We start from the raw sequence: 26,272 nt of genomic DNA, 5'->3' as shown, positions 1-26,272 counted from the left end.
TCCAGCTGTGAGGGGCTCTAAGGGGGTATGTTGGGAGCTCAGCGCCATGGTCCATATGGTGCTGAGGGCTGACTGCCTTTGGCTCTGTGCCTTCCACTCTTCCACCCCTTCCTGGCAGCACAGCTGGATCCCCTTCCTACCTTGACCTGGGGCTCGGGAGGGCTATCAGCAGAGCTGGGCTCAGGCTATTGTTACTACGCGTAGAGGTGGTGCACAGAGAGAGAGAGAGAGAGAGGAATGCAGGGGAGTTTAGTGCAGGGGTGAGAAACCTTTTATATCAGGCTCCTCCTTTTTGTCCATGCAGTTAGCAGGGACCTCCCCCAACCTGTCTAATGTCACCCAAACCTACAGAAATTTCAGTTATATTCATAGGAAAAATTAATCCCTTTTGGCACATGTAAGAAAATGACTCTGCAGAATGGAAAATCTTTATGCATCGGTCTAGGAATGTGAATGCACAAAGATAAAAACAGTCACAGCTTTCAACATTGTTGCTGAGATGGATGAGCCTGAGACCCAGCAGCCAAGCATGCCGTGTTCCCTTTATGAAATTTCATCCTGGCGCACCACTGTCCTAGTGGATAGAACGTAGGCTAAGGCTCTGGAGGCTTTCCCATTCTGATGAACAGAAATGTTTCATCTAATTATTTCCATCTGTGGGTAGAATAAATTTTGTTATGTGCACTGAGGCATGTGCACGTCTGCACCACCAGTAGAAATTCATGTTGCTGGCTGTGGGTGCTCTGCTAGTCAGCTTGGCAGCACCTGAATCTCTCCTGGATGGCCACCCAAGTGCTCAGCTAGCAGGGAATACTGGTCACAGGCTTCCTTCGCAAGCGGGGGTGAGGGGGTGAGACACGTATATATTTGGATTTGTAATGACTTGTTGCTTGACATGGGAAAGCCGAAATTTCAAGCTGCTCTGTCAACAGCATGTTCTGTTTGCAGCTCTGAGCTTATTCCCAGGGTCTGTGGCTTTTACGCTTCACAGCTGCCAGGCTTCTTTCTTGCAGCCCATGAACTCGGTAGTTTAATTGCTCCAAGTCCTTGGATGGGAAATCTGCTGTATGCGGCTTGATGAGTGCTGCTCCCTCAAGAAAACACCCGAGTGTGATGTCAGAGTGTGTTGCGCTGAGGGAGGGAGTCTTTGGGGTGAGACGGAAAACTGGACTCCTGCCCCTTTGTGGTTGTTAATGATCCCCCAGCAGTTTCCTGAGGAGCAAGCGTATTTTGCATTGGAGGCCTCACTAAATGCTGTCCTGGGTGAATACATTTAATCACCCACATTTCCCGCAGCTGTTTGCTGTTGGATACTGGCTTGGTTCTCGCTTGCGGTCTGTAACTATCATGCAGAGCTAATCAGCTGCTGTGTTCCACCCCAGCGATGGCTGCATTCCTATGGCAGATAGAAAGATTCCTCAGACTGCCACATGGTTTAATTAATTAACAGCTGTATAGCACTTTATGGTCCTTTCGTGTAAGAAAAGTCATACTGGGTCAGACCAATGACCCAGTTAGCCCAGTATCTTGGTTCTGGCAGTAACTAGTGCCAGATTCTTCAGTGGGAATGAACAGAACAGGACAATTCTGTGTGATCCATTCCCTGTTGTCTCATCTCAGCTTTTTATAGATGGAGTCTTAGGCAAGCCTGAAGCATGGGGCTGCATCCCTGACTCTCTTTGATGGACTTATCCCCTATGACCTTATCTAATTCTCTTTTGGAAACCTGTTATACTTTTGGCCCTCAAAACATCCCCTGGCAGTGAGTTCCACAGGTTGACAGTGCATCGTGGGAAGTGTGCACTCAATGGCATGTTCACTCCATCCGGTAACTCCTAGTTCTTGTGGTACATGAAGCGGGACATAACGCTTCCCTGGTCATTTTATCTGCACCAGTCATGATTTCAAGACCTCTGTCATATCCCCCTCTTTTTTCAGCTGAACACTTCCAGGTTTCTTTACTCTCTCTTTACAGGGAAACTGCTCCATCTGCCTAATCATTCACGTTACCTTCTCTGCACCTTTTCCTATTTTAATCTCCATTCTAGAACGATTAACTCCCCAGCACTGCCATCGTTAGTGTTGTTAGGTGGCTGAAATAAAAGCAGCCCTTGGGTGGATCAGCTGCCTTTTAACGGATGATACAGTATCATTGCTACGTCCAGGCCATTGCTAAAGGATTAATTCCCTGAACCTTCTTCCATTCAAACAGCTTGAATCGTCTCTCAGAGGCCTCTTGGGCCTATAAATATCTATTATGACGCATTGGCACTGGAGGATGTTTGGTGAGGCCTTTGTTTACTCATTCAGACAGTATTTATGAGCACAGTAATGTGCTCCACTCTCGGAAGGCCAATAATTCAGCCAGCTATGAGAAATCAGGAGATTTCACATGCCTAGGTGTCCATCTGAGCTCTGCCGGCCCAGTGATAACAGGGGCAGTTCAGCACCTGAATTATTTCCACCTCTCCTGCTGCTTGCTTGGTGCTCATTCCTTTGTGCCAGCCAGCACTGGGGTATATTACAGAGCCACTGTCAGCTCCTCACTGACAACCACCCCTTCCACCCCCAACACAGTCACCAAGCTGTGCGTGCCCTAGACTGTCTGAAAGCAGCCCTGCTGGTTAAGTCTCCGCAGTGCCATCCATTGGGGGCTCGCTGTATCAGCGCTTTTGAACACCACACATTTCATCCCTTGTATGATTAACTGGTATTAAAGCTCTGCGCACAGAGGGAGGTTGTCATTCTGCAGGCTGAAGCAGAGAGGTGAAGTGATTTGCCCAAGGACACAGAGCAAGTCAGTGGCAGGGATAAGTTTAGCCTGGCGAGGTACTTTTGAGCGCCAGCTCTGTGCTCAGCTCACTTGCCCGTCTTCACAGGTGCTTGCAGCTGGTCTTGGCAACAACATTTCCCATCCTGAAGCAATCACACAGCCATGGATACAGGGATCCAGCGGCTACAGTTTGCAAGTAGGAGACCCAGCATCAGTTCCAACAGATCGGGGCTCTCCAGAGCTAAAAGCATGAGCTGGTACAGCTGTAAGCAACTCCCATGCTGTGCTGGCTGGACACAGAGTGGGACCCACAAGCAATGACACTGTCTGAATCCCAGGAGGGAACTCGATGGCAAAGCCATGGTGAAGTCTAGTCAGATCTTGCACTGACCGGGGGTTGGGAGATGGATTTCTGTTCTGACTCTCCCCACAGCAGCCTGGGATGGGCACAAACACAGCATTGACCTCGCCCTTGAGTGTGCAATATGTGTGCATGGGTGTGGGAACGGTGTGTGAGGCACAGGCCTGAAAGGCACTAACTGGTGTGTCCCAGGGCCGCGGGGTGTGTCAGCCACTCCTTGCTGGGTGAGTGGCAGTCTATGCCCTGAGTAGGGAAGGCAAATGGAGGTGTCTGGCAGCGGGCAGAGCGAGTGAGCTAACAAGGCAGATGGGACACGGGGCATTTTGTCTGAATTCAGGCTTGCTGGGGTCAGGATGCATGCATGAGTCCAGATGAAATTAACTATGGCCTTGAGTTAATAGCCACTGAAGTCCGAGGCGACTTTGAATTACATCGTCTAGGAGAGGACTTGTCAATGGATCCAAGTACCAAGTAAGACTAGAGGTGGGCCTGGATTTGATCCCCCTGAACTGAGGGGAAGAGCCCAAGTTTGTGATTGACCGGCTATCACCGCCTCTGATAGAACAAAAACTCGGGTACGAACCTCCCACCACAGGTGTTTGCAACCTGCTGCTCTGGAATCACACGTGGTTCTTTAAGGACTTCTTTGTGGCTCCCGACGCTAGAGCAGCAAAGTAAAAAATAAAACCCTCCTGATCATTTTCAATAAATGTCAAACGTCTAAAAGCCCAGCAATGAACAACTCACATCTAAATAGCAAACAGTACCTGATCTCAAAACATTGGTTAACTCCCCTTTATTATGTGCAGTGCATTGTGGACTATGATACTGTGTCTGTGTTTCGATTGTGTTGCTAATAGATTTTGATTTTGATTGGATTTGATTTTGATTGGCTTGATTTTGAAAAGGAAAAGGAAGCTTGCGGCATTCCTGCTGCGAAGGACAGCACGCATTTTAAGAAAGAAAACTGAAGTTAAATGTGACATAAAATTAGCTTAATTAAAATACGTTTGGGAGCGAAAGTCAGGAAGACAGTTGCACAAACACACATGTAAAGTGTGAGGAAATAGAAGGCGTAAAGAGTTTGTGAACGGCCTGCAGTAAATGTGTATCGCATTACGAAGCCTGGTGTGTGCACTGTTCTTGAAACGGGTTACAAAAAATGGGGTTTGAAGTTATTCACTAAGGACTGTCGCCTATTCACACGCAGCGCGGCTCCTGAATCATTGAGCGTTTTGCTAAATTCAAAAACAATGGCTCCTCTTGCTATTTTGGTTGCCGACCGCTGTCCCACACGCTCTGAGGCAATTCAGCTCTGGAGCCAAACTCTGCACTCTGGATTCATCTCTAGTTAAGGACGCATGGGCTTTGGCTGGCTAACTAATGGGCTGTCTCAGACCAGTATCTTCCCAGAAGCTTGTGTGCCTGGACATGGCCTAGAACCCCTATGGGAGAAAAGAGGGAGATTAGCTGACGCAGTCACATATTCTGCCTTTGTTGGGTATTGGCAGGGGCTGATCTCATACGACATGAAAACATCCCGAGAGAACTTTCGGTGGCTCATGGAACTGACTGGCAGCAGGACGTGTGACATTGTCCCTCCCAGGCAATGACCCTGGGAGGTATTGCTGCCAATTTCCCCATAACTGCCTGATTATTGATGCTAAATAAAGGGTTTGTTTTGACTACAAACAGAAGCCACTTGTGGCTGACCAGTTACTGTCCCCAGCCAGCGAAAGGCAGCTCCTGGGACAACTGGTGTGTTCGTTTATTTGAGTGTGCACCTCCTTAGGAGTGTGTGTGTGTGTGTGTGTGTGTGTGTGTGTTCTCAGGGGGTTGTAAGCTGTGTGTTTCATGTGGTGAGCCACTTCTCTCCATTGGCAGTAGGGACGTGTGAATGTCAGGATGGGTCGGTGGGAGTTGTGTTTCTGCATTTTTGAATACTGGGAGCTCTCTGTGTGTGGACGTCCATCCCAGTGTCCCTCTGTCTCAGTGAGACGTATATGGTTGTGAGCTGCGGGTCTGTGTGTAAGGTGTGGAGATGTAAGCTGTGTGATTCGGCTTGAGTGTGAGCTGTGTGTCTCTGTGTGTACAGCCGTGTGCATGTGAGGAGTGTATCTCTGTGTGTTGTGAACCATGTGGCTCAGTCTCGATGTGAGCTCTGTGTGTGAGGTGTGTGTGGACGTGAGCTGTGTCTCTATGTGTATGCCTGCATGTGTGTGTGTCGTGAGCCATGTGTGTCAGCCTAGAAGTGATCTGTGTGTCTGTGTGTGTGAGGTGTGTGTGAATGTGAGCTGTGTGGCTGTGAGTGAGGTGTGTGTTGATGTGATCTCTGTGTTGGCATGTGTAGAAGTGAGCTGTGTGTCTGTGTGAAATGTGTGTGGAAGTGAGCTGTGTGTCAGTGTGGGGTGTGCATGGAAGTGAGCTGTGTGACTGTGTGCAGGGTGTGTGTGGAAGTGAGCTGTGTGACTGTGTGGGGTGTGCGTGGAAGTGAACTGTGTGTCTGTGTGTGAGGTGTGCATGGAAGTGAGCTGTGTCAGTGTGGGGTGTGCGTGGAAGTGAGCTGTGTGACTGTGTGCAGGGTGTGTGTGGAAGTGAGCTGTATGACTGTGTGGGGTGTGCGTGGAAGTGAGCTGTGTGTCTGTGTGTGAGGTGTGCGTGGAAGTGAGCTGTGTGTCAGTGTGGGGTGTGCACAGAAGTGAGCTGTGTGACTGTGTGCAGGGTGTGTGTGGAAGTGAGTTGTGTGGGGTGTGTGTGGAAGTGAGCTGTGTGTCTGTGTGTGAGGTGTGTGTGGAAGTGAGCTGTGTGTCAGTGTGGGTTGTGCGTGGAAGTGAGCTGTGTGTCTGTGTGTGAGGTGTGCGTGGAAGTGAGCTGTGTGTCTGTGTGTGAGGTGTGTGTGGAAGTGAACTGTGTGACTGTGTGGGGTGTGCGTGGAAGTGAGCTGTGTGTCTGTGTGTGAGGTGTGTGTGGAAGTGAACTGTGTGACTGTGTGGGGTGTGCGTGGAAGTGAGCTGTGTGTCAATGTGGGGTGTGCGTGGAAGTGAGCTGTGGGGTGCGTGTGAGAGGTGAGGCTGGGGGTGAAGTGCATGTCAATGGGTGTGGAAGCCAGGCGACAGTGCAGTGTCTAATTGCCAACCAGCTGCATTATTGCCCGGGGGGCTCGGATGGGGTGGTGGTAGCTCCATCTCTGGGAGCCGTGGGGAGCCCCAGTCCATGACATGTCAGCCAGTGTCCATGGCTCGTGGCAGCCCATTGAGCAGCCAGCTGGGCCACCACCATCCCAGCCAGCCCAGTGGGGTGAACCCTGAGACTCCCCCACTACAAGGGAGAGATGCAGCCACACACGGAGAACTCGTCCTGGGAGCTCATGTCTCACCCTGTGCCCTGGGGGGGGGAGGCTGCAGCTGGTTGGCACAAGTGTGGGCCTGGATTTGTGGGTGTCAACAGCTCCCCCCTCAGTCAGCAGCCTCCACCGCCACCCCCCATTGTGAGGAAACCATCTATCAATGGGGAGCAGGGATATGAGGAGCGGGCGCTCAGCCATTTAGCAAGTCTTCTATGGGGCAGGCCTCGAGCGTGTGGCTCACTGCCCCCCATGGAACTGGAACTCAGCTTCCCAGGGGGCCTGGCGGCGTGGCTGAGGTGTGACCATGGTGGCCCCGAGCCCCGGTCGTCGGCCATGGTAAGGGCTCCAAAGCAGAGTAGGACAGTGAAGGTAAATGGGAAACCTTCATCAAACTCAGTGGTCCCAGCCTCCTGGGTCCCTCAGGAGTGAAGAGCTCCTGTTGAGGGTTAATCGCACCAGACCTGGGGGCTGGGCCCCCCCTCGCCCCAGGAGGGCGCCCCGGGGCCCCGTGTTTACTGTCAGCACAGCCAGAGTGCTTTTTAATTTACTATGAACACAACAGTTGATCGGGACAGGAATTTGGGGGCGGGGCCGGAGGGCGGCCCAGCCTGGCGAGACGGGGCCGAGGTTTATAGAATGGATGTGCGGTGAGCCTGTCCCGTCCCTCCGCCTGGAGGTTGGCCGTGGGGTAGCTCTCAGGTAGGTGGGATGGAGCCGAACCCCTGCCAGGCCTGCGCCCTTCCCTGCACTGGCGGCTAAGGGGCACAGGGGACTGGCCCCACGCACGTCGGGAGAAGGTGTGGAAGGACCAGGTTGCCCACAGAGTCTGGTCTGAGAGGTGGGGGGACCGAGCTACCTTGGGGAGATGGCTGTGGCTCTGGCAGAAGCCAGGGAGAGTCCCACGGCTGAGGATCTGTGGGGCACCCTGTGGTTTGGTGCTAGCGTAGCTGGGGTGATGGGGATCATGCTGTGGTCTGGCCTGGGCAGCTCCATCCATCCCTCTGCCCATCCGTCTGCGGCCCTGGATCGCCCTGGTGGTGGGCTTGGACCACTCTGCACTGGGGCAGCCCCGCGGGTTGCTGAGGAGCAGCAGGCATGTTTGGGGAGTTTGTGCCCCTTGGACATGCCCCCGCTCTCAGCCTGCTCCCCAGCAAGCAGCCTGGCGCGGCTCCTTGCCTCGGGCAGCCTTCACACCTGCTCAGCACCAGTGGGGAACTGGAGGCACCAGGGACGGGAGAACAGGTCCCCATGAAAGGGGTGGGCAGGCAGCACGGGGTGACACCACCTCCTGCCCACAGCGGAGATGCTGCCCCTTGGCTTGGCTGAGAGCCCAGTTGAATCCTGGTGCCAGGGGCCCCTCTGCAAAGCCAGGAGCACGTGATAAATTCCTGAGGGGGGCAGAGAGGCAGGGGCCAGTGCCAGCTGCTGCCAGAGCCTGGGGGGTGGGGAGCTGCACAGGTGAACAGGCACTGATCCTGGGAACGGCTGGAGACCCAAGGCTGGGCCCAGCCAGCCCACCTGCCCGCCCACTGCTGTAGCTGTAGATTGGAGAGAGTCCTGGGGGAGGGTTCTGGGGCTCTGTCCCTGCCTTTCCCCCCAGCCCCTCTGCCTCACACTGGGGGGACTATTTCCCCCCGCCCACAGCTGCTGGGCTTCGATGGGGCTGTTTCTGGGCATGTGTCAGCCCCCATCCAAGGAGCAGGAGGTGGTGGTGGCTGGGAGGGCTCTAATGCCAGAATAGCCCCCAGGAGGGCAGAGGCTGGGGTGGGGGCTGGGTCAGTGGCTCTGGGGCCTGGCTAACAATGAGGTTGTTTCATACCCAGGTTCCTCCTCATTGGACCTGACCCAGGAGGCAGCAAGGAGTCCAGGGGCTGCCCAGCCATCCACCTCCAGCCGGCAGACACATGAGGTGAGTGCCCTGCCCTGCTGGAGTCAGTGCCACCTGTCGGCAGTTACACTGGGACCTGTGCAGCGCGGCTCCTTGTGGCATGGGGCCATGGCCCACTTCAGCCCCAGGGGGAGAGGTTAGCCCCTGCTCTGATCCTAACACAGCAGGAGGGATGCGCTGGGAACCAGGGAGAAGAGAGGGTCAGAAGAGGAGAGACTCCCAAGGAGCTCTGGGAAGATCGGGCAGCCCAGGGCGGAGATCTGCCCAAGGGAACAGGTGGAGCAGGGGGTAGAACCACCTGGAGGAACAGGCTGCACAGGGAGGAGACCTGCTCAGGGGAACAGGTGGTACAGGGGGAGACCCTGCCTGGGGAACAGGCAGATGGGGGGAGAACCTCCTTGGGGAACAGGCAGAGCAGGAAGGAGCCGAAGCTGTAGGCCTTGTTTGCTTTATAAACACACCCGGTACAGTTCTGAGACAGCTGTTTTCCCAGCCATCACTCACCCGCTTAATGACCCTTCAAAGCCCTTTTTTCCCTGGGACAGCCCATTTCTAGGTACAAAGGCAACCTCAGACAGGTCTGCACTGCCCCTCTGTGCACGGTGCTGGGCAGGCAGCCCCCAGCCCCCAGCCTGGCCTGTCTGCTTGTCAGGGCTGGTCCCCACTCTGACACTCCAAGTGCAGAAAGTGGGGGGTCCATGAAAACCTTAAACATCCTTTGCCTTTCTAGGCTCCACTTAAACAAGCTCCCCGAGGTCACAGATTCCCTGACCCTGGAGCAGCTGTCACCACCCCCACCCTTAAAACCCAGGAAGACACACTTGGGTATCTCCCCGGGGGGTAACCCCCAGCTTTTCCCTTTTCCTAGGGCAGCGGTTCCCAACCTTTTCCAGATAGGGACCCATTCTGAAAATTCGGGAAAACTTGGTGACCCACGGCAATTCAAAAATGCAGGGTGAGGGGGGCGGTGCCATGCCTAGCTAATTTTGTGCCTGAGGCAAGAATATAAAATTGCTCCCCTTCATGTTTGTATATTCATAGTAGTTATCTCATAGCAAACAGGAAAATACATTAATAATAGAATAATAACACTACATTTATTATAGTTAATCATTATTTTATTATTATAGTTGATCTGAGTTGTGTGGGGGAAAAGACCTTCATCCCCAAACCATACCCCCAGTTCTCCCAGCTTAAACTCCAGAGGCTGGAGGAGCTGGGGGGAGTCACACTCAGGGGCTGTGGGGGTCACACTCAGGGGCTGGCGACACTGAGATGGTCACACTCAGAGGCTGGAGGGGCTGAGGGAGTCATATTTGGGCTGGGGGATCACACTGAGGGTCTGTGGGGGTCACACTCAGGAGCTGGAGGGGTGGGGAGCTGGGGGAGTCACACTCGGGGCTGGGGGGGAGATATAAATAAAAAATAAAAACTGACAAATCAGCTACAGAGATCAGAAGTGGGGGGCATAAATTACTTACTGCAAGTGTCTATTAAGTGGCTTGTCTGGGATGACTGTGGAGAAGCTGTCCATGGAGAAGTTGTCTTTGTAATCCATAATTGCTTCTCTGTTGATAGAGCTGCTGGATGTGCCAGCGTTAGGGAGCTGCAAATGGCTTCTTTAAGAGACACGTGCAGCTCCAAGCTGCTGCTGCCCCTTAAAAAATCTAATCACAACCAATATTTGGGTCCTGACTCATAGTTTGGGAATCCCTACTCTAGGAGATAGTTTGGAAACAAAGAGAAGATATTAAACTGTAATCTGATAGCTGACCTTTTGCATTAGGCATGTAAATACACACACCCTCCTCTAGGACACAGAAATCAAATCATTGCCCTAAGAAAGTAATTTATTTACAAAACAGAAGATGAAAAATACCAAGAAAGTCAATAAGCATACTTGGTTGCGGCGTATAATAGAAGCAACTCAAAACACCAAGGTTAGACCACAGAGAATTAATTCCCTGGGATTTAGCTTGGAAGATACAGGGCACAGAGGAAAATCATCAACCAGCCTGAGAAGTTCCACACCAAACCCAAAACAAAAATAACCTGATTGCGGCTAACTAACCATTTCCTTTTTACTTCCATAACTATGCAGTGATTATGAGATGGCCAAGATATTTACTGGAATTTGCCCTGCTCCAGCCCCAGAACAAAGACTCCTCAGCCTGCAATTATTTCCATTCCAAAAAGAATCCCCCTCTCCCCATTGGCTCACCTGGCTGCTTCCCGCAGAGAACCCCCTTCCTCTGGGTTTAACCCTTTACGGGCATTCAGTCATGACAGTGCCATAGCAGGGCTTGCTAGGAGGGTACCAGTGCTGGGGGCTCATGCCCTGCTTGGAAGCGGGTACTGCTGGACTTGTGTACCTTCCAGCAGGGTGGCTCTCTGCCAGCACTTGCTGGTGGTAGAAGGACAGGTGAACTGGTCCAACTTTAGAGACATCCACTGCATGGACTCTGGGAGCTGGAAAGCCAGAGTGAACCACAGAGTCTCTCTGGGTCCAGCAGCTGCCAAAAAAAAGCCCCCTTTGTATTCAGCCTGGCCCAGCATGGAGGAACTGGATGGGTCTTAGACCGAGATCAATGCCAAGGATTGCTTGGTGGTGTTGTCTTGGTGGCATCCTAGTGATTTGGACAGATACCAGGAAGCAGGCAGGGAAAAGACCAGTAACGCTGCTGCAGCGACTCAGGCTCTTGCTTTCCTAGGCATTCAATGGGGAGTCACCTGCTCTGTGTCCTATCCTGCAGCAGAGGGGTCAGGGCACCTCTCAGTGGTCACAGGAGGCCGCAGCCTGATTCTCCACTGAAGTCAAAGGAGTCACCCGCTCCTGACCTAGCTGCAGCTCCTTAGCCGAGCTCCTCACTCTGCCTTCTGAGGTGGTGGAAAGGCAGCACAGGTCACATTCATATGATGATGTACTTGTTTTCCCAAGACCTAAAACTCTCCTGGGGAACTGATTGCCCCCAGCAGTCACTGAGGCCAAAAGCTCCAGAGGGTTCAGCCTTGTCCATGGCCTATGAGAGCCTGCCCTGTTACCTTACTCTGGATAAAAGCTGCCAGTGCTCCTGCTTCGGGACAGAGCCAGCTGCTAAGGCCAGATTTTCCAAAGAGCTCCTGGCTGAGCTTTCCAAAGCGCTCTGCTTCTATACAGACCCCTGTCAAGGCTGATCCCCGCTCTCCAGCTCCCAGTCCAGAAGTCCTGCAAGAACTTTGCAAGTCCGTTGCCATTAAAAGCTTCTGCTTCAAAAAAACTCCTCGAGGTCACAGATTCCCTGAGCCTGGTGGCCACCACCCAAGTGCAAAAGCCCCTTTTGAGAAACCAGGGAGGACACACGAGATGTCTCCCTGTGGGGTAATCCCCAGCTCTTAACTCTCCCTCAGGAGAGAGCTTGAAAACAAACTGCAGTTCCTTAGTAGCTGATCTCCCAGTCACAGGCATGTGCACACAGAGACTCCTGCTTTTTTGGACACAGGAATCAGAGCAGAGTCTTAAAAAGGGGATTTTTGTTAGCAAAACAAAAGAAGACAAACTTGGTGAGTGTACTTGGGAGCTCAGTGTTACAGAGCAACTTAAAAAAGGAGATTAAAACACAGAGACTTGCTTCCTTGGGATTCAGTTTAAAAGTTACAGTGTACGAGGGGGCACCTCAGCTTGAGAAGTCCTGCAAACCAAACCCAAAATTAAAAGAAAGAACCTGATTGCATCTGATTGTGTCTGACTAAATAGCCCCCTTCTACATTCCCTACCCAGCTCCTGGCTTATTTCACCTTGGTAGCTCCCCTCTGTCCACATATAGAACTGCTTGAATTCAAAAATCCCACTTTCTCTTCCCTTTGGCTCACCTGGCTCCTGGACAACACTTCCTGGAGATTGTCAGGGACCTCTGAGAATAACCCTTTACAGGTAACTTAGTTAACTGGACACTGGGATGCCTAGAAAGGGGTACTAGGCCTCCCCTCCATCACAGCACCTAAATAAGAGGCTGAGTTTACATGGTTCTCAGCACCCAGCACACACCTGTGCTCAGGTGATTTGAAAACCAGGCCCAGACCTGCCTGGGGATTGGGAAGAACCGTGAGCAGGTTATTCCATGACATTGGCGATCTGCTAAGGGAGTTTCTTGCACCTTAGCCTGAAGCTGCTAGCACTGGCCACTGGCTCCTAGATAGATCCAGCCTGCCTATTTCGGCAGACCGATGGCATTGCCCCAAAGCCAACACTGCATCCTCACTAGCCAGACTTGTCTTGCACCCCATGGGCTCCATCTCGTTCAGGGAGCGTTGGCCTTATGCATGGATGCCCATGAGAACTGGTTCAGGAAACAGAGCTTCTTGGAGTGCCACAATCCCAGCAGGGCAGGAAGGAGGAAGGGGATAACTGAGGCCGGCTGCATACATGAGCAGCCATAAGAAGCTGTAACCTGAGCGGGACCAGGCTGAGTCCCACGGCCGGGGAGCCGAGCCCAAGGATGAGAGCGGGACATCCCTGCTGCAGAGCCCCGACACGTGCCCAGTCTGTGCAACTCGCATCTCATTCTGGCAGCTTGAGTGGGTGGAGCTTGAACCGTGGTTGGCGCCTGAGGAAGTCTGCAGCTCTCCCACCCAGAGCTATTGTTTCAGGCTCTCTGCACACTCAGGCAGAACATCCTCCCTGCCCTCACACTCATCACCGCTGCATTGTGGGGCATGGAGAGGTTGCGACCACTTTGTTGTCTGCTCACCCCAGGATTGAATCCCAGCCTGTTCTCCAGTCTGAGAGCAGCCTTCACCTTCCTGAAGGGGGCTCTAAGGAGGACAGAGAGAGGCTGGTCTCAGTAGTGATGGATGGCAGAACAAGGAGCAATGGTCTCAAGTTACAGTGGGGAGGTCTAGGTTGGATATTAGGAAAAACTAGTTCACCAGGAGGGTGGTGAAGCACTGGAATGCGTTGTCTAGAGAGGTGATGGAATCTCCATCTCTGGAGGTTTTTAAGTCCTGGCTTGACAAAGCCCTGGCTGGGATGATTTAGTTGGAGTTGGTCCTGCTTTGGGCAGGGGGCTGGATTCGGTGACCTCCTGAGACCCCTTCCAGCCCTAGGATTCTATGATTCAGTGCCTGTGTCCCGTACCCTCTTCCTTTCCCAGGCATATGTGGAGTTACAAGAACTGGTCATGGACAGAAACAAGGAGCTGCGGTGGATGGAGGCTGGCCACTGGATCAAGCTGGAGGAGGACTTTGAGGAAGCAGGACACTGGGGGAGGCCACACCTCTCCTATCTGACATTCCGCAGCCTGCTGGAGGTGCACAGGGCCTTCACAAAAGGTGAGCAGAGGAGCCAGGGTGATCAGCAACAGTAGTAGGGGGTGAGGGTGGAGGAGAAATGGGCCGTGAGAGGAAGGTAATAAATTAAAAGAAGGAATAGAGCAGAGGTGACCAAGGAAGAGCTGAGCCAGACCTTGGCCTGTTGGTTTAATATTATTGGCAGCATCTGGATGATATTTGTCAGTGGTATAAGCAAGGAGCATGCACTGGGGAGTCACATGCTTACACCAGCGGTCATCCTGGTCCTACTGGTAGGAACTGATGCACCCAATTGGCCAATGAGCCCAGTACCCTGCATCCACCAGGGGATGCGCTGGGTAATTCCTTCCTGACCCTCATCAGCTGTTGGTTGGTTTGTGCCCTGGAGCATGTGGGTGGATTGTGCTGCAGGAGGGGTGGGGTCAATAAGTTTGATTTGGTAAGTTAGAGAGGGAAGGGGACTCGAGAGGAAAAAAAGATTATGGAGTGGAAGAAGAGAACAGAGCCAAGAAGGACTCAACCCAGAGGGGTGGATGCTGTGTCCCTCCCTGCACCTCTGTCATCCTCTCCCACCACTGCCCCCTGGGACAAAGTGCCACCAGAGGCACCTGGGCAGAGCAGTAGATGAGATGCATTGTGAGTGAGGGGCCAGAGTAGGGGGGAAAAGAATTCAGGGTGGAGGGACTGAGAAGGGGAACCCCCTGCCCTGGCTGAGGCAACCACTACCAGCTCAAGCATGGTCTCCACCTGTCTCCCCAGGCACTGTCCTCCTGGACCTACCTGAGAAGTTCCTGGCCGGCATCACCAATCAGCTGATAGACCAGATGATCTGCGAAGGGCAGCTCAGACCACAGGACAGAGAGGAGACCCTGAGAGCCCTGCTGCTGCAGCACAGGTACCAACTGCATCTCCAGCCACAGAGGGGACAGGCGGTGGCAGAGTATAGGAGTGTGTGGCAAACCCAAGCGGGCTGGGAGTTCCATCCTGCAGGCTGCTGTGTGCAAGTAATCGGAGATACACATCTCCTAGAACTGGAAGGGACCTCAGGAGGTCATCTAGTCTAGTCCAGTCCCCTGCCCTCATGGCAGGACCAAGCACCGTCCCTGGCATCTATTTGCCCCAATCCCTACATGGCCTCCTGAAGGGGATTGAACTCACAACCCTGGGTTTAGCAGGTCAATGCTCAAACCACTGAGCTATCCCTCCCCCTGAAAAGGCCTCGCCTCGCCTCGCCTCCCTTTTACACAGGTGCCAATGACAATGCAGTGTGCAAGCTCATGGGAAGGTCTGCGTGTCCCTGGGGGCAGGAGATTGGGTGGCCTTTGCCTGGCCGCCCTCCCCAGATCCAGCCATCTTCTTCCACTTCCTTTGCTAAACAGCGCAGTGTTGCTGGGGGCTGTTAATTGGCTGCCAGGTCCCGTCCCTGAGGTGGCCACATCGCAGTAGCTGGGGAAATGAGTCCTGGGACCAAATTCCAAGAGGCGTTTGTAGTACTGGCGGTTCCTTTGCAATGGAATGCTCAATCAGCAGTCATTTATTAATTGGGGTAGTTAACAATTGTTTGGTTAATGGGAAAGGGGAGAATGAACCCCACCATCTGCCTGGGCAGTGTTCCAGAGGCTGCACCCAGAGTGAGGGCATCTCGGGGGGCAGATGGTTGCTCTCCATGCTGGTGCTAGCCCGGCTGGGGATGGGAACTGTGGGCTCAGCAGGGTGACAGAGAGAACATACGAGAGCATAAGGCCAGCCAGACGGGGCCAGACCAAAAGCCCATTGAGTCTAGTGTCCTGTCTTCTGGTGCTGCCAATGCCAGGTGCTCCAGATGGCATGAACAGATCGGGGAATCATCAAGTGAGCCCTCCCCTGTTGCCCGTTGCCAGCTTCTAGCAGACAGAGACTAGGCTGATGAGCTCTGGGTTTTTTCCTCCCCCTGTGTACAGCCACCCCGACGCAGCTGAGTCCCTGGGGACCCTTTCCCCTGGTGAACTGCAACAAAAGGATGCACAGGACAAGGCCACATCCCAGCCCCTATTGCAGGAACATCACCAGATCGAGATGCAGACACTCGCTGGCACCGAGCAGGCAAGGAGATGGTGGGCAGGGATCTGCAGCTTGGGAACCTCGGGAGAGCCACTTCCGGGCAGAGGGGGCAGTAAGAGGCGGAAGGACTCGCCAGCAGCCTGCAGCTGCAGGGCCACATGCCTTAATCCAGCTTGGAGACAGTAGAGTCCAGCGCTCCCTCTATTTCTTTCCATCCCTGGGTGGAATACATTTTTTACTTGCCCCAAGGCATGTGGGATGTGCACCACCCGGACAAACACAGGCTGATGGCTGTGGGTGGACTGCTAATCAGCTGGCTGGCACTTAACTCTCTGCTGGGTGGCTGCCTAAGCACTCAGCTTACCGGGAGCACTGGTGGAGTCCCCCCAGGAGGGAACTGGGTCTGTAGAGTGAATGAGCAGTGGGGGACACAAGGCACTTGAGGCTTACATGCAGCCCTGGCCGGAGCTAGTCATGGGCACTCACCCAGAGGCTGCACCCAGAGTGAGGGCATCTCGGGGGGCAGGTGGTTGCTCTCCACGCTGGTGCTAGCCCAGCTGGGGATGGGAGCTGTGGGCTCAGCAGGGTGACAGAGACACGCCTGTGCTCTAGGCAAGTGGCCCCACACAGGATGAAAGTCTCTGAGTCTGTGTCTCTGCAGGAAGTGCCTGGGGAACGCACCCCCAAGAAGCAGCTCCTTGAAAAAATCCCAGAGGATGCAGAGGCCACATTAGTCCTTGTTGGTAAGTGAGACCCTGCCCCCAGCCACCTCCGCTGGCTTCCCCTGGGGCTCTGAGCTGTGCCGAAGGTCTCTTGCTCTCTGTCACGGGGGACGCTGCGTGGCGGGTGAGACCTGGCTCTGGAACCAAGACCGGCTGTGGGGAAGGAGACGCCCCTCACAGGGCTTGGCAGGTGGAAAAAGTACCCCGAAAGTTACTTGAGTAAAAGTGCAGCAGCTTGGGCGGGGGTGGGGCGAGAAGCGAATGTACTTAAGTACAAGTCACCAGTGTCCCTCTGGAATACTACCTGTGCAAAAGTACACCCATGCACACACAGCCATGCACCAACACACACCCCGTCACAGCTTTATTGTGCTCAGGTACCCAGATGTGAAAGCAGATGCACTTTTACTCAAGTAAACTTTTGAGTACTTCTCCCACCTCTGGCAGAGGCTGGCCTGGGTGGGAGGGAAGGTCCCACCTTTTGCCTTTGCTGTGTCATGTGCTTGGGCAGCTTTCCCTGTGCCCGGCTGAAATGCTGTTTGCTCGCGAGTCTGGCGGGGTGGAACCTCGCTCACTTGGCTTCATCTCTCTCTCTCTCCCCCTCTCTCTCTCTCTTCTCCCTCCTTCTCTCCTGCTCTCTCCAGCCCTTTGCCGGGCCCGCCCCCCTCCTCCTCTGCGCAGAGCCCTGCCACTGACCCTGCTCCCGTCCCATCCTCTCACTAGGCCGTGCTGCCTTCCTGGACCGCCCCACCTTGGCCTTCGTGCGCCTGAGGGAAGCAGCAGAGCTGGACTCGGTCCTGCAAGTGCCCGTCCCCGTGAGGTTCCTCTTCATGGTGCTGGGCCCCGACTCCCCGCACATCAGCTACCACGAGATCGGACGGGCCATCTCCACCATGATGGCGGAAAGGGTACGGCAGCCTGGGGGCATGGGGATCCTCGCCCGTGACACTACAGGCAGCGGCTCCTTCCCCAGCCCCTAGCTGTATACAGAATAGGGCGTTGTTATCCCCCCCGCCAGGCCCCCAGCAGCGCCGTTACAAGCCTTGGCCTCCCCCACCAAGGGCAACGTTTCCATCAGAGCCAGGGGACTCGAGGAGGGGACACTTTGCAGAACTGGAGGGAAACAACTTTGCCTCCTGCCCTTTCGGGGTGGGAGCAAGAAGCCCACGTTTAAGAGCCTGCTCGGACGCTCCCTCAGGCAGGGGCTTTTCCATCCCCTTCTGTAGGCTTTGGGCCAGTGTGCTAGGGTGGCGATGGGTGCTGTGAGCCAGTTCACCCCCTGCTAGGCACCCACTCACGGCCAGCCTGGGGTAGCAGCTCCCTCACCAAGCAGCCCCCTCGCCGACGGGCACGCCGGCATGGTGCTGGTCTCTCTGTCGGCAGCTCAGCCCGTCGGCCAGGTCACCGGCTTGTGACCCTTCCAGGGACCCAGGTGGGCAAACGAGAAGTCCAGAGGTAGGAAAAGTATCCCAGAATGCGTGAGTAAAAGTGCAACTGCTTTGGGGAGGGGCCTATTTGAGTACCAGTCACTGGTGTCCTGTTGGAAAACCACTTGAGTAAAAGTACACGCGCACACATCTTTACTGTACTCAAGTACCCAGAAGTGAAAGCAGCTGTACTTTTACTCAAGTAACTTTTCGGGTACTTTTTCCACCTCTGGAAAAGTCTCACATGTGTCTTTAAACACCACCAAAAGCCCTCCCGCCCCTCTGGGGCTCAGCCCCAGCCTGTCTTCAGCACAGCCAGCAGCCCTGTGGTGGGCTCAGTAAGCCCCACAGGGAGCCTGTAACCCTCATGCTAGGGGTGGTCCTGGAACCCGGCCTCACCCGCCACTCCAGCTTCTGGCCCAGGGCTGTGTACTGACCAGCAAGGCCTGTCCCTGGTCTGCAGGTCCCCTGGCCCTCTTCATGTCCAGCCTTTTCAGATCCCCTTCAGGCTCTTCCCCAGGTCCTGCTTCAGGCAGGGTCGCTCCCAGGAGAGCTTTTCAGAGCAGCTGGGCCTCTGGCATGGCTCTCACTTCAGCTCCTTCCCCAATGGGGTCTGTCACCACCACAGCCTGGCTGCTCCTCTTCCCTGCAGTGGCCGTGTGAGAAAGTACCTGGCTCTCCCTAGGTGGTGCTGGGTCTGCAACCAGGTTGATTGACCCTGGACCCTCCAGCCCCCAGCAAGCTGCCTTGTTACTGGAGTAGACCCCCTAGGACAAGCTGGCCGCCTGATCTACCCCCTCTGGCTAAAGGCTGAGTCTGCTCTATAAATGCACATGGGTTTAACAGCGCCATGAATGGGTGTGAAAAAGCCACACCCCATGCCACGCAGCTAGAACAACCTAACCCCCAGTGTAGATAGCCCTGTGCCAAGGGAGAGCCCACTGGTGCCTCTCTGGGACAGAGCGGGTCCAGGTGTCTGGTGCCTCAGCACCCTCCTGAGCCTCCGTCTCCCCAGCAGGGGTTCCGGCGGGACGCCTACCTGGCGGAGGAGCGCCAGGACCTGATAAAGGGCGTGGAGGAGTTTCTGGATTGCAGCATTGTCCTCCCGCCCTGCGAGATCCAGAACGAGCAGCTCCTGCGGAGCCTGGTGCCCATGCAGAGGGAGCTGCTGCGGAAGAGGTACCTGCCGGCCGAGGAGAAGCCGGAAATGAAGATCTTAAAGGACCTGGGTATGGCACAGTCTGGGGGCAGCACGGAGGGTCTCGAGAAGCCTATTATCCTAGCCCCAGAGGCCCTGTGGCCGGCCCCCCACCAGGGATAGGCCTCAAAAATAAAAGCCATGGAACCCCTGAGTAGGATGAGGGAGGTTTCTCTGCCTCCTGCAAAGCCACCCACCCTGACGGTCCTGCCACACCACAGGAAGGGAGGGAGCTGTGTGAATGGGGCCCCTTGGGCAGCACTGGGATGTGGGGGCTTATTGGGGAGCAGCGTGGGAGAGGGTGGATGCTGGGGGTGCTCAGCATCTGGTCTGGCAGCTCAGCTGGGGGAGGGAGAAGGGGAGCCTGATGCTGGCTGAGTATGCTGGGGGTCGAGCCCCACTTGTGGCCTTCCTGTGCTGGGAGGTCGGGTTTGCAGGCTGGTGCTCAGTGAACTTGGAGAGGAGCCCACATTGCTTTGGAGATGATGGCCTTTGGGACCAGGTCTGGGGAGCCTGCCATCACGTGACCAGCCCCGTGGTGGGTCAGGTTTGGGGGAAGCCTAGGATGGTGAAGACAGAGGTTGAATCTCCCCCTGGCTCCACATCAGGGGGGCTTCCCAGCCCAGCAGGAGGGGCCAGGTCTAACACCCAGCTGTGCCACACAACGGGTCCATGAACCCGCCCGCCTTTGTCTCTCCACAGACCTGGGCCTGGCGGAAAAGGCCCTGGAGGAAGAGGATGATCCCCTGCGGAGGACCGGCCGGCCCTTTGGGGGCCTGGTTCGGGACATCAAGCGTCGCTACCCCAAGTACCTCAGCGACATCAAAGACGCCCTCAACGCCCAGTGCCTGGCCGCTGTCATCTTCATTTACTTTGCCGCCCTCTCTCCGGCCATCACCTTCGGAGGCCTGCTGGGTGAGTGGGACCGAGCTGCTGGCCCCAGGGAATCAGCCTGGCTCCTGCCCCCACGGCAGTCCCCCGCCCCCTCTGGGCAGTGTGTCAGGGTGCCTGGCCCACAGCGGACCCCTGTCCCTGCCAGCTGACCAGTGCTGCTGTTTCTAGGGGAAAAGACCAACAACATGATAGGGGTCTCGGAGCTTCTGGTCTCCACGGCGGTGCAAGGGTTTATCTTCTGCCTCCTGGGCGCTCAGCCCCTGCTGGTGGTTGGCTTCTCGGGTCCCTTGCTGGTCTTTGAAGAAGCCTTCTATGGGGTAGGTGTGCTGGTTCCCTCTTCCACCCCACGCTCCCCTCCAGCAACATGCTCTGCCTCGTGGCTTTGCAGAGAAGAGTCCAGCTCTCCCCACCATGAGGACCCCGACTGCCTTACACGGCCCATCCCCTAGGGCAGAGGCCTTCCCCGAGACCTGCTCCCACAGCACGCAGGGGGTGGGAGACTCCGTGATTCCCACCACACACCCGTTCCCCCCACCTGAGGAGGGCTCCAGCCTGATGGAGCACAAATCCACCCTTCCCAGCAGGAGGTGCTGCCCCTCCCTGGGTGGGGCATCCCTGCCCCACTCCGGGGACCTCCAGCGCCACGAGCTAGGCGTGGGGAAGGAGGTGGAGCTGGGATGATGGAGCTGCGGGGTCCCAGGCTGGATGGCAGGAGTCAGGGTGTGGGGCAGGACTGGGCACAGTAGAGAGGAGGCACAGGAGCGACAGGTGTGTCTAGGCTGAGGTGTGCTGCTAGGAGCAGGAGCTGGGGTGAAGCGGGGGCAGCACGGCGGGGGGGCATTGGGTAGGCCTGGCAGGCTGGAGACAGCAGGAGGGGAGGGGCCAGAGTCCCTTGGGGCTGGGAAGAAGGGCAGGAAGGGCTGCAGGGCGGTGTTGGTGGGCCTGGCTCCCACCTAGTCTCTGGTCGAAGCGGAGATGAAGCCAGCGGAGGGGCCCCACGCGACTGCTTTGCTCCCCCTCTCCTCAGTTCTGCAAGAGCTACGGCTTGGAGTACATCGTGGGCCGGGTCTGGATCGGCTTCTGGCTCATCCTCCTGGTGCTGCTGATGGTGGCCTTCGAGGGCAGCTTCCTGGTGCGCTACATCTCGCGCTACACCCAGGAGATCTTCTCCTTCCTCATCTCCCTCATCTTCATCTATGAGACCTTTGCCAAGCTGGTCACGGTAATGGCGGGACCGGGGCGGTGGGGGAGGGGGGGCCATGCCACAGCTCCATCCCAAGAGGGTTTATTGCCACAGCTAGCTTGAGTCTGCTTGTATCTGATCTGCCCAGGGGGCAACTACACACACTCCTGAGGGGCTTGAGTCCCAGCATTCATTTGTCTGCCCTGACCTTCCGCCTCGTCACTCCCAAAGCCCGGCACTGATTTCCTCCGGGTGATTTGCAGCTCTGTGTGCGTCCCGTGGGCGACAGTGCAATGGGCCGTACACATGCATGAGTGCATGGGTGTGCACGGGGCAGGAGGTGGCGTTTACATCCATTGCACACGTGTGTGTACCAGGGAGAGATGGGAGGAGTAAGGTACTGGGTTGGCAGTAGTATGTGATTTCAGGTGAGGCTGGGGAATCAGCGAATCACAGAACACTACACCTGGAAGGGATCTCGAGAGGTCATTGAGTTCAGACTCCTGCCCTCTTGGCGGAACGAGGCACCATATAGATCAGCCCTAACAGGTGTTCGTCTGACCTGCTCTTCAATATCTCCAGTGCTGGAGGTTCCACAACCTCCCCAGGCAATTCATTCCAGCGTTTAACCACCTGACCGTTAGGAACTTTTTCCTAATGTCCAACCTAAACCACCCTTGCTGCAATTTAAGCCCGTTGCTTCTTGTCCATCCTCAGAGGATAAGGAGAATATTTTTTCTCCTTGCTCCATGTAATAACCTTAAAAGCTGCTGCATCCCCTTTCAGTCTTCTCTTTTCCAAACTAAACAAACTCAGAACATGGAAGCCTGGGAGATGGGTCAGAAAAGGGAGGGAGCTGCGCAAAATTATCTGGTGACCCCTAAGTGAACGGCCACGCTCAGGCAGGTTAGGGTGAATTGCTTGGGCACTTGAACGATGTGGTGAGGTACGTGGCATGGAGGCAGACCAGTTTCGTAATAGCAAAATCAATCTCAGTGGTGTGGGTCGTTACCGAGAAGCAGCCTTCCTTTTTCCCAGTTCAACACTTCATTCACCTGTCGCCTCCACCCTTGTTTAGGACTTGGAGCACAGTATATTTGCTCCTCAGGAGCGTGGGCAACAATGTCAGAGTAAAAAGAGGGCCAGGGCAAAACAGAGAGGCAAGATCAAATCAATATCTTAGATACCTCTATACAAATGCAAGAAGTATGGGTAATAAGCAGGAAGAACTGGAAGTGCTCATAAATAAATACAATCATGACATCGTTGACATCACGGAAACTTGGTGGGATAACACATATGATTGGTATGTGGATATTGAAGGGTACAGCCTGCTTAGGAAGGATAGACAGGGAAGAAAGCGGGGAAGTGTTGCCTTATATATTAAAAATGTACACACTTGGACTGAGTTGGAGATGGATGTAGGAGATGGATATGTTGTGAGTCTCTGGGTTAGACTAAGAGGGGTGAAAAACAAGGGTGATGTCCTGCAAGGAGTCTACTACAGGCTGCCCACCCAGGTGAAGGAGGGAGATGAGGCTATTTTAAACAACTAAAGTCATGGAGGGCCCTGGATTTGGTGGTGACGGGGGATTTCAACTATCCAGATAAATGTTGGGAAACTAATACAGCAGGGCACAGACTATCTAGTAAGTTTTTGGATTGCATTGGAGACAATTTTTTTTCCCAAAAGGTTGAAAAAGCTACCGGGGTGAAGCTGTTCTAGATTTGATTTTAACAAATAGGGAGGAATTGGTAGAGAATTTGAAAGTGGAAGGCAGCTTGGGTGAAAGTGATCATAAAATCATAGAGTTCACAGTTCTAAGGAAGAGTAGAAGGGAAAACAGCAAAATGGAGATAATGGATTTCAGGAGGGCAGATTTTGGTAAACTCAGAGAGCTGGTAGGTAAGGTCCCAGGGGAAGTAAAACTGAGGGGAAAAACAGCTGAGAAGAGCTGGCAGTTTTTCAAAGGGACATTACTGAGGTCCCAAAACCAAGCTATCCCACTGCGTAAGAAAGATAGAAAATAAGGCAAAAGACCGCGTTGGCTTAACCAGGAGATCTTGCATGATCTCAAAATAAAAAAGGAATCATATAAAAAATATAAAAAAGACACCCACGCTTGAAAACCTGGCATCAACTAGACGTGGTCATCACTAGACGTGACAACCTCAAAAACATCCTTCTGACACGCAGCTATCATAGTGCCAACTGCGACACAGATCACTCGCTAGTTTGCTCCAAACTCAAGGTGAGACCCAAGAAGCTGCACCGCTCTAAACCAACTGGAAGGCTCCGCATTGATGCCAGAAAGACAGCAAACTCAGAGAGAGCCGAAAAGTTCAGTGTGACCCTCGAGGAGAATCTGCGCGGCAGCCCTGGGGGTGCCGATGTGACATCCAGATGGCAGCATCTGAGGGATACAATTTACATCACGGCCTTGTCGGTGTTTGGAAGAAGAGCTAGAAACGCAAATGACTCGTTCGAAGCTAACTCTGACGAGATGATTCCAGCCATCGAAAAGAAGCGCTCCTGGAGTACAAACGCTCGCCGAGCCAGAGTACCCTGCAAGCACTCAGAGCAGCCAGAAAAACAGTACAGCAGACAGCCAGGCGCTGTGCCAACAACTGCTGGCTTGAGCTATGCAGCAGCATCCAGTCCAGTGCCGACTCTGGTAATCTCAGGGGAATGTACGAGGGCATCAAGAAGTCATTAGGACCCACCCAGAACAAGATGGCACCTCTGAAATCCAAATCTGGTGAAGTCGTCACTGACAAAGCCAAACAGATGGAGCGCTGGGTCGAGCACTACTCCGAGCTTTACTCACGCGAGAACATCGTGGTTGATACAGCCCTCAATACTGTCGAGCTCCTACCAGTAATGGACGAACTGGATCAGGAACCAACCGTGGATGAGCTGAAGAAAGCCATTGACAGCATTGCAGTAGGAAAGGCCCCAGGCCAGGATGGTATACCACCAGAGGTAATCAAGTGTGCCACAGACACCCTCCTGGAACCCCTACATGAGCTACTGTGCCTGTGCTGGAGAGAGGGAGAGGTTCCACAGGATATGCACGATGCTAACATAGTAACCTTGTATAAGAACAAAGGAGACAGAAGTGACTGCAACAATTACCGTGGAATCTCCCTCCTAAGCATCACTGGTAAAGTGTTCGCTAACATCATCCTCGGCAGACTCCAGAAGATTGCTGAAAGGGTGTATCCCGAATTACAGTGCGGATTCCACGCAGCGAGATCTACCATTGACATGGTCTTCTCTCTGAGGCAGCTGAAGGAGAAATGCAGGGAGCAGAGGAAGCCACTATATATAGCCTTCATTGACCTGACCAAGGCCTTTGACCTGGTCAGCAGGGATGGTCTGTTGAAACTGCTCCACAAGATAGGCTGTCCGCCACAGTTACTCAAGGTGATCCAGTCTTTCCATGAAGACATGAGAGGAACCATCCAATATGATGGCACATTATCGGAGGTTTTCAGCATCAGGAGCAGCATCAAACAAGGATATGTCCTTGCTCCAACATTGTTAGGGATCTTCTTCGCACTCCTCCTGAAGCACACCTTTGGATCTTCAACAGAGGGCATCTTTTTGTACACAAGATCTGATGGGAAACTGTTTAATCTTGCAAGGCTGAAAGCTAAATCTAAGGTGCGGGAAGTCCACATCAGAGATATGCTGTTCACAGATGACGCTGCTGTAGTGTCACACACAGAAGACCAGCTTCAGAAACTGCTGGATCAGTTCTCCAAAGCGTGCAAGGACTTCGGGCTTACCATCAGCCTAAAGAAGACAAACGTACTTGGTCAGGACGTTGCTGAACCTCCATCAATCAGCACAGACAACTGTACGTTAGAGGTCATCCACAAGTTTGTTTACCTCGGGTCCACCATCACTGACACCCTGTCAGTGGAGACTTAGCTAAATAGGAGGATCAGAAAAGCAGCCACAACTCTGTCCAGACTCACCAACAGAGTGTGGAATAACATCAAGTTGTACACCCACACCAAAATGCAAGTTTACAAGCCTGCATCCTCGGCACCCTCCTTTACGGCAGCGAGTCTTGGACCTTGTACGCCCGCCAGGAAAAGAGGCTGAACATCTTCCACTTGCACTGCCTCAGGTGCATCCTTTGAATATCATGGAAGGACAAAGTGACCAACACCACCATCCTTGAGCAAGCTGGAATCCCAACCATGCACACCCTCCTCAGGCAGCGGCGGCTCCGCTGGCTTGGCCATGTCCACAGGATGAATGATGGAAGGATCCAAAAAGACATCCTGTATGGTGAGCTAGCCTCTGGCAAAATACCTCCTGGACGCCCCCAGTTGCGCTAAAAAGATGTTTGCAAGAGGGACCTCAGGGAGGTAGACATCGAGCCGGACAACTGGGAGGAGCTGGCAGACAATCGCAGCAGATGGAGGCAGGAACTACGCAAGGGCCTTCAGAAGGGTGAGATGAGGATCAGACAGCTAGCAGAGGAGAAGCGAGCCCACAGAAAGCACAGTAAGGACCTGCCAGACACCTATTACACATGCAACAGATGCAGCAAGGACTGTCACTCTTGTGTGGGCCTTCACAGCCACAGTCGACGCTGCAAATGATGATTCCAAATGGAACTACAAAGGGCACGATCCATAGTCTATGTAGACTGAAGGATGCTACTATTCTATTCTATTCATATAAAAAATGGAAACAAGGACAAATTACAAAGGATGAATATAGGCAAACAACACAAGAATGCAGGAGCAAGATTAGAAAGGCTAAGGCACAAAATGAGCTCAAACTAGCTACAGGCATAAAGGGCAACAAGAAGGCTTTTTATAAATGTGCTAGAAACAAGAGGAAGACCAGGGACAGGGTAGGGCCATTGCTCAGTGAGGAGGGAGAAACAGTAACAGGGAACTTGGAAATGGCAGAGATGCTTAATGACTTCTTTGTTTCGGTCTTCACTCAGAAGTCTGGTGAAGGAATGCCCAACATAGTGAATGCTAGTGGGAAAGGGGTAGGGTTCGAAGTTGAAATAAAAAAAGAACAAGTTAAAAATTACTTAGAAAAATTAGATGTCTGCAAGTCACCAGGGCCTGATGAAATGCATCCTAGACTACTCAAGGAGCTGATAGAGGAGGTATCTGAGC

General features: G+C 53.9%; 1 protein-coding gene across 4 annotated transcripts in view; it reads left to right on the top strand.

Annotated features, from left to right (window-relative positions):
* SLC4A1 (solute carrier family 4 member 1 (Diego blood group)) overlaps nt 1-26,272 on the top strand; it is a 65,613-nt gene that overhangs the window by 21,809 nt on the left and 17,532 nt on the right. The window contains exons 1-12 of one of the 4 annotated variants that reach the window (XM_074979333.1): nt 4,729-4,756; nt 8,304-8,389; nt 13,498-13,675; nt 14,414-14,549; nt 15,595-15,736; nt 16,356-16,437; nt 17,140-17,324; nt 17,800-17,871; nt 18,859-19,072; nt 19,744-19,956; nt 20,104-20,252; nt 20,963-21,157. In XM_074979333.1, the coding sequence (XP_074835434.1) occupies nt 4,744-4,756; nt 8,304-8,389; nt 13,498-13,675; nt 14,414-14,549; nt 15,595-15,736; nt 16,356-16,437; nt 17,140-17,324; nt 17,800-17,871; nt 18,859-19,072; nt 19,744-19,956; nt 20,104-20,252; nt 20,963-21,157 (1,665 nt within the window). In that variant the 5' untranslated portion in view covers nt 4,729-4,743. Of the gene's footprint in view, nt 1-4,728; nt 4,757-8,303; nt 8,390-13,497; nt 13,676-14,413; nt 14,550-15,594; nt 15,737-16,355; nt 16,438-17,139; nt 17,325-17,799; nt 17,872-18,858; nt 19,073-19,743; nt 19,957-20,103; nt 20,253-20,962; nt 21,158-26,272 lie in introns of those variants that run through there. The other 3 variants (XM_074979330.1, XM_074979329.1, XM_074979331.1) reach the window with 3 other exon arrangements.

The sequence above is a fragment of the Carettochelys insculpta genome, chromosome 28 (assembly GCF_033958435.1).
Source record: "Carettochelys insculpta isolate YL-2023 chromosome 28, ASM3395843v1, whole genome shotgun sequence".
NCBI classification, from domain to species: Eukaryota; Metazoa; Chordata; order Testudines; family Carettochelyidae; genus Carettochelys; species Carettochelys insculpta.
This window is presented reverse-complemented; position numbering and strand designations above follow the sequence as displayed.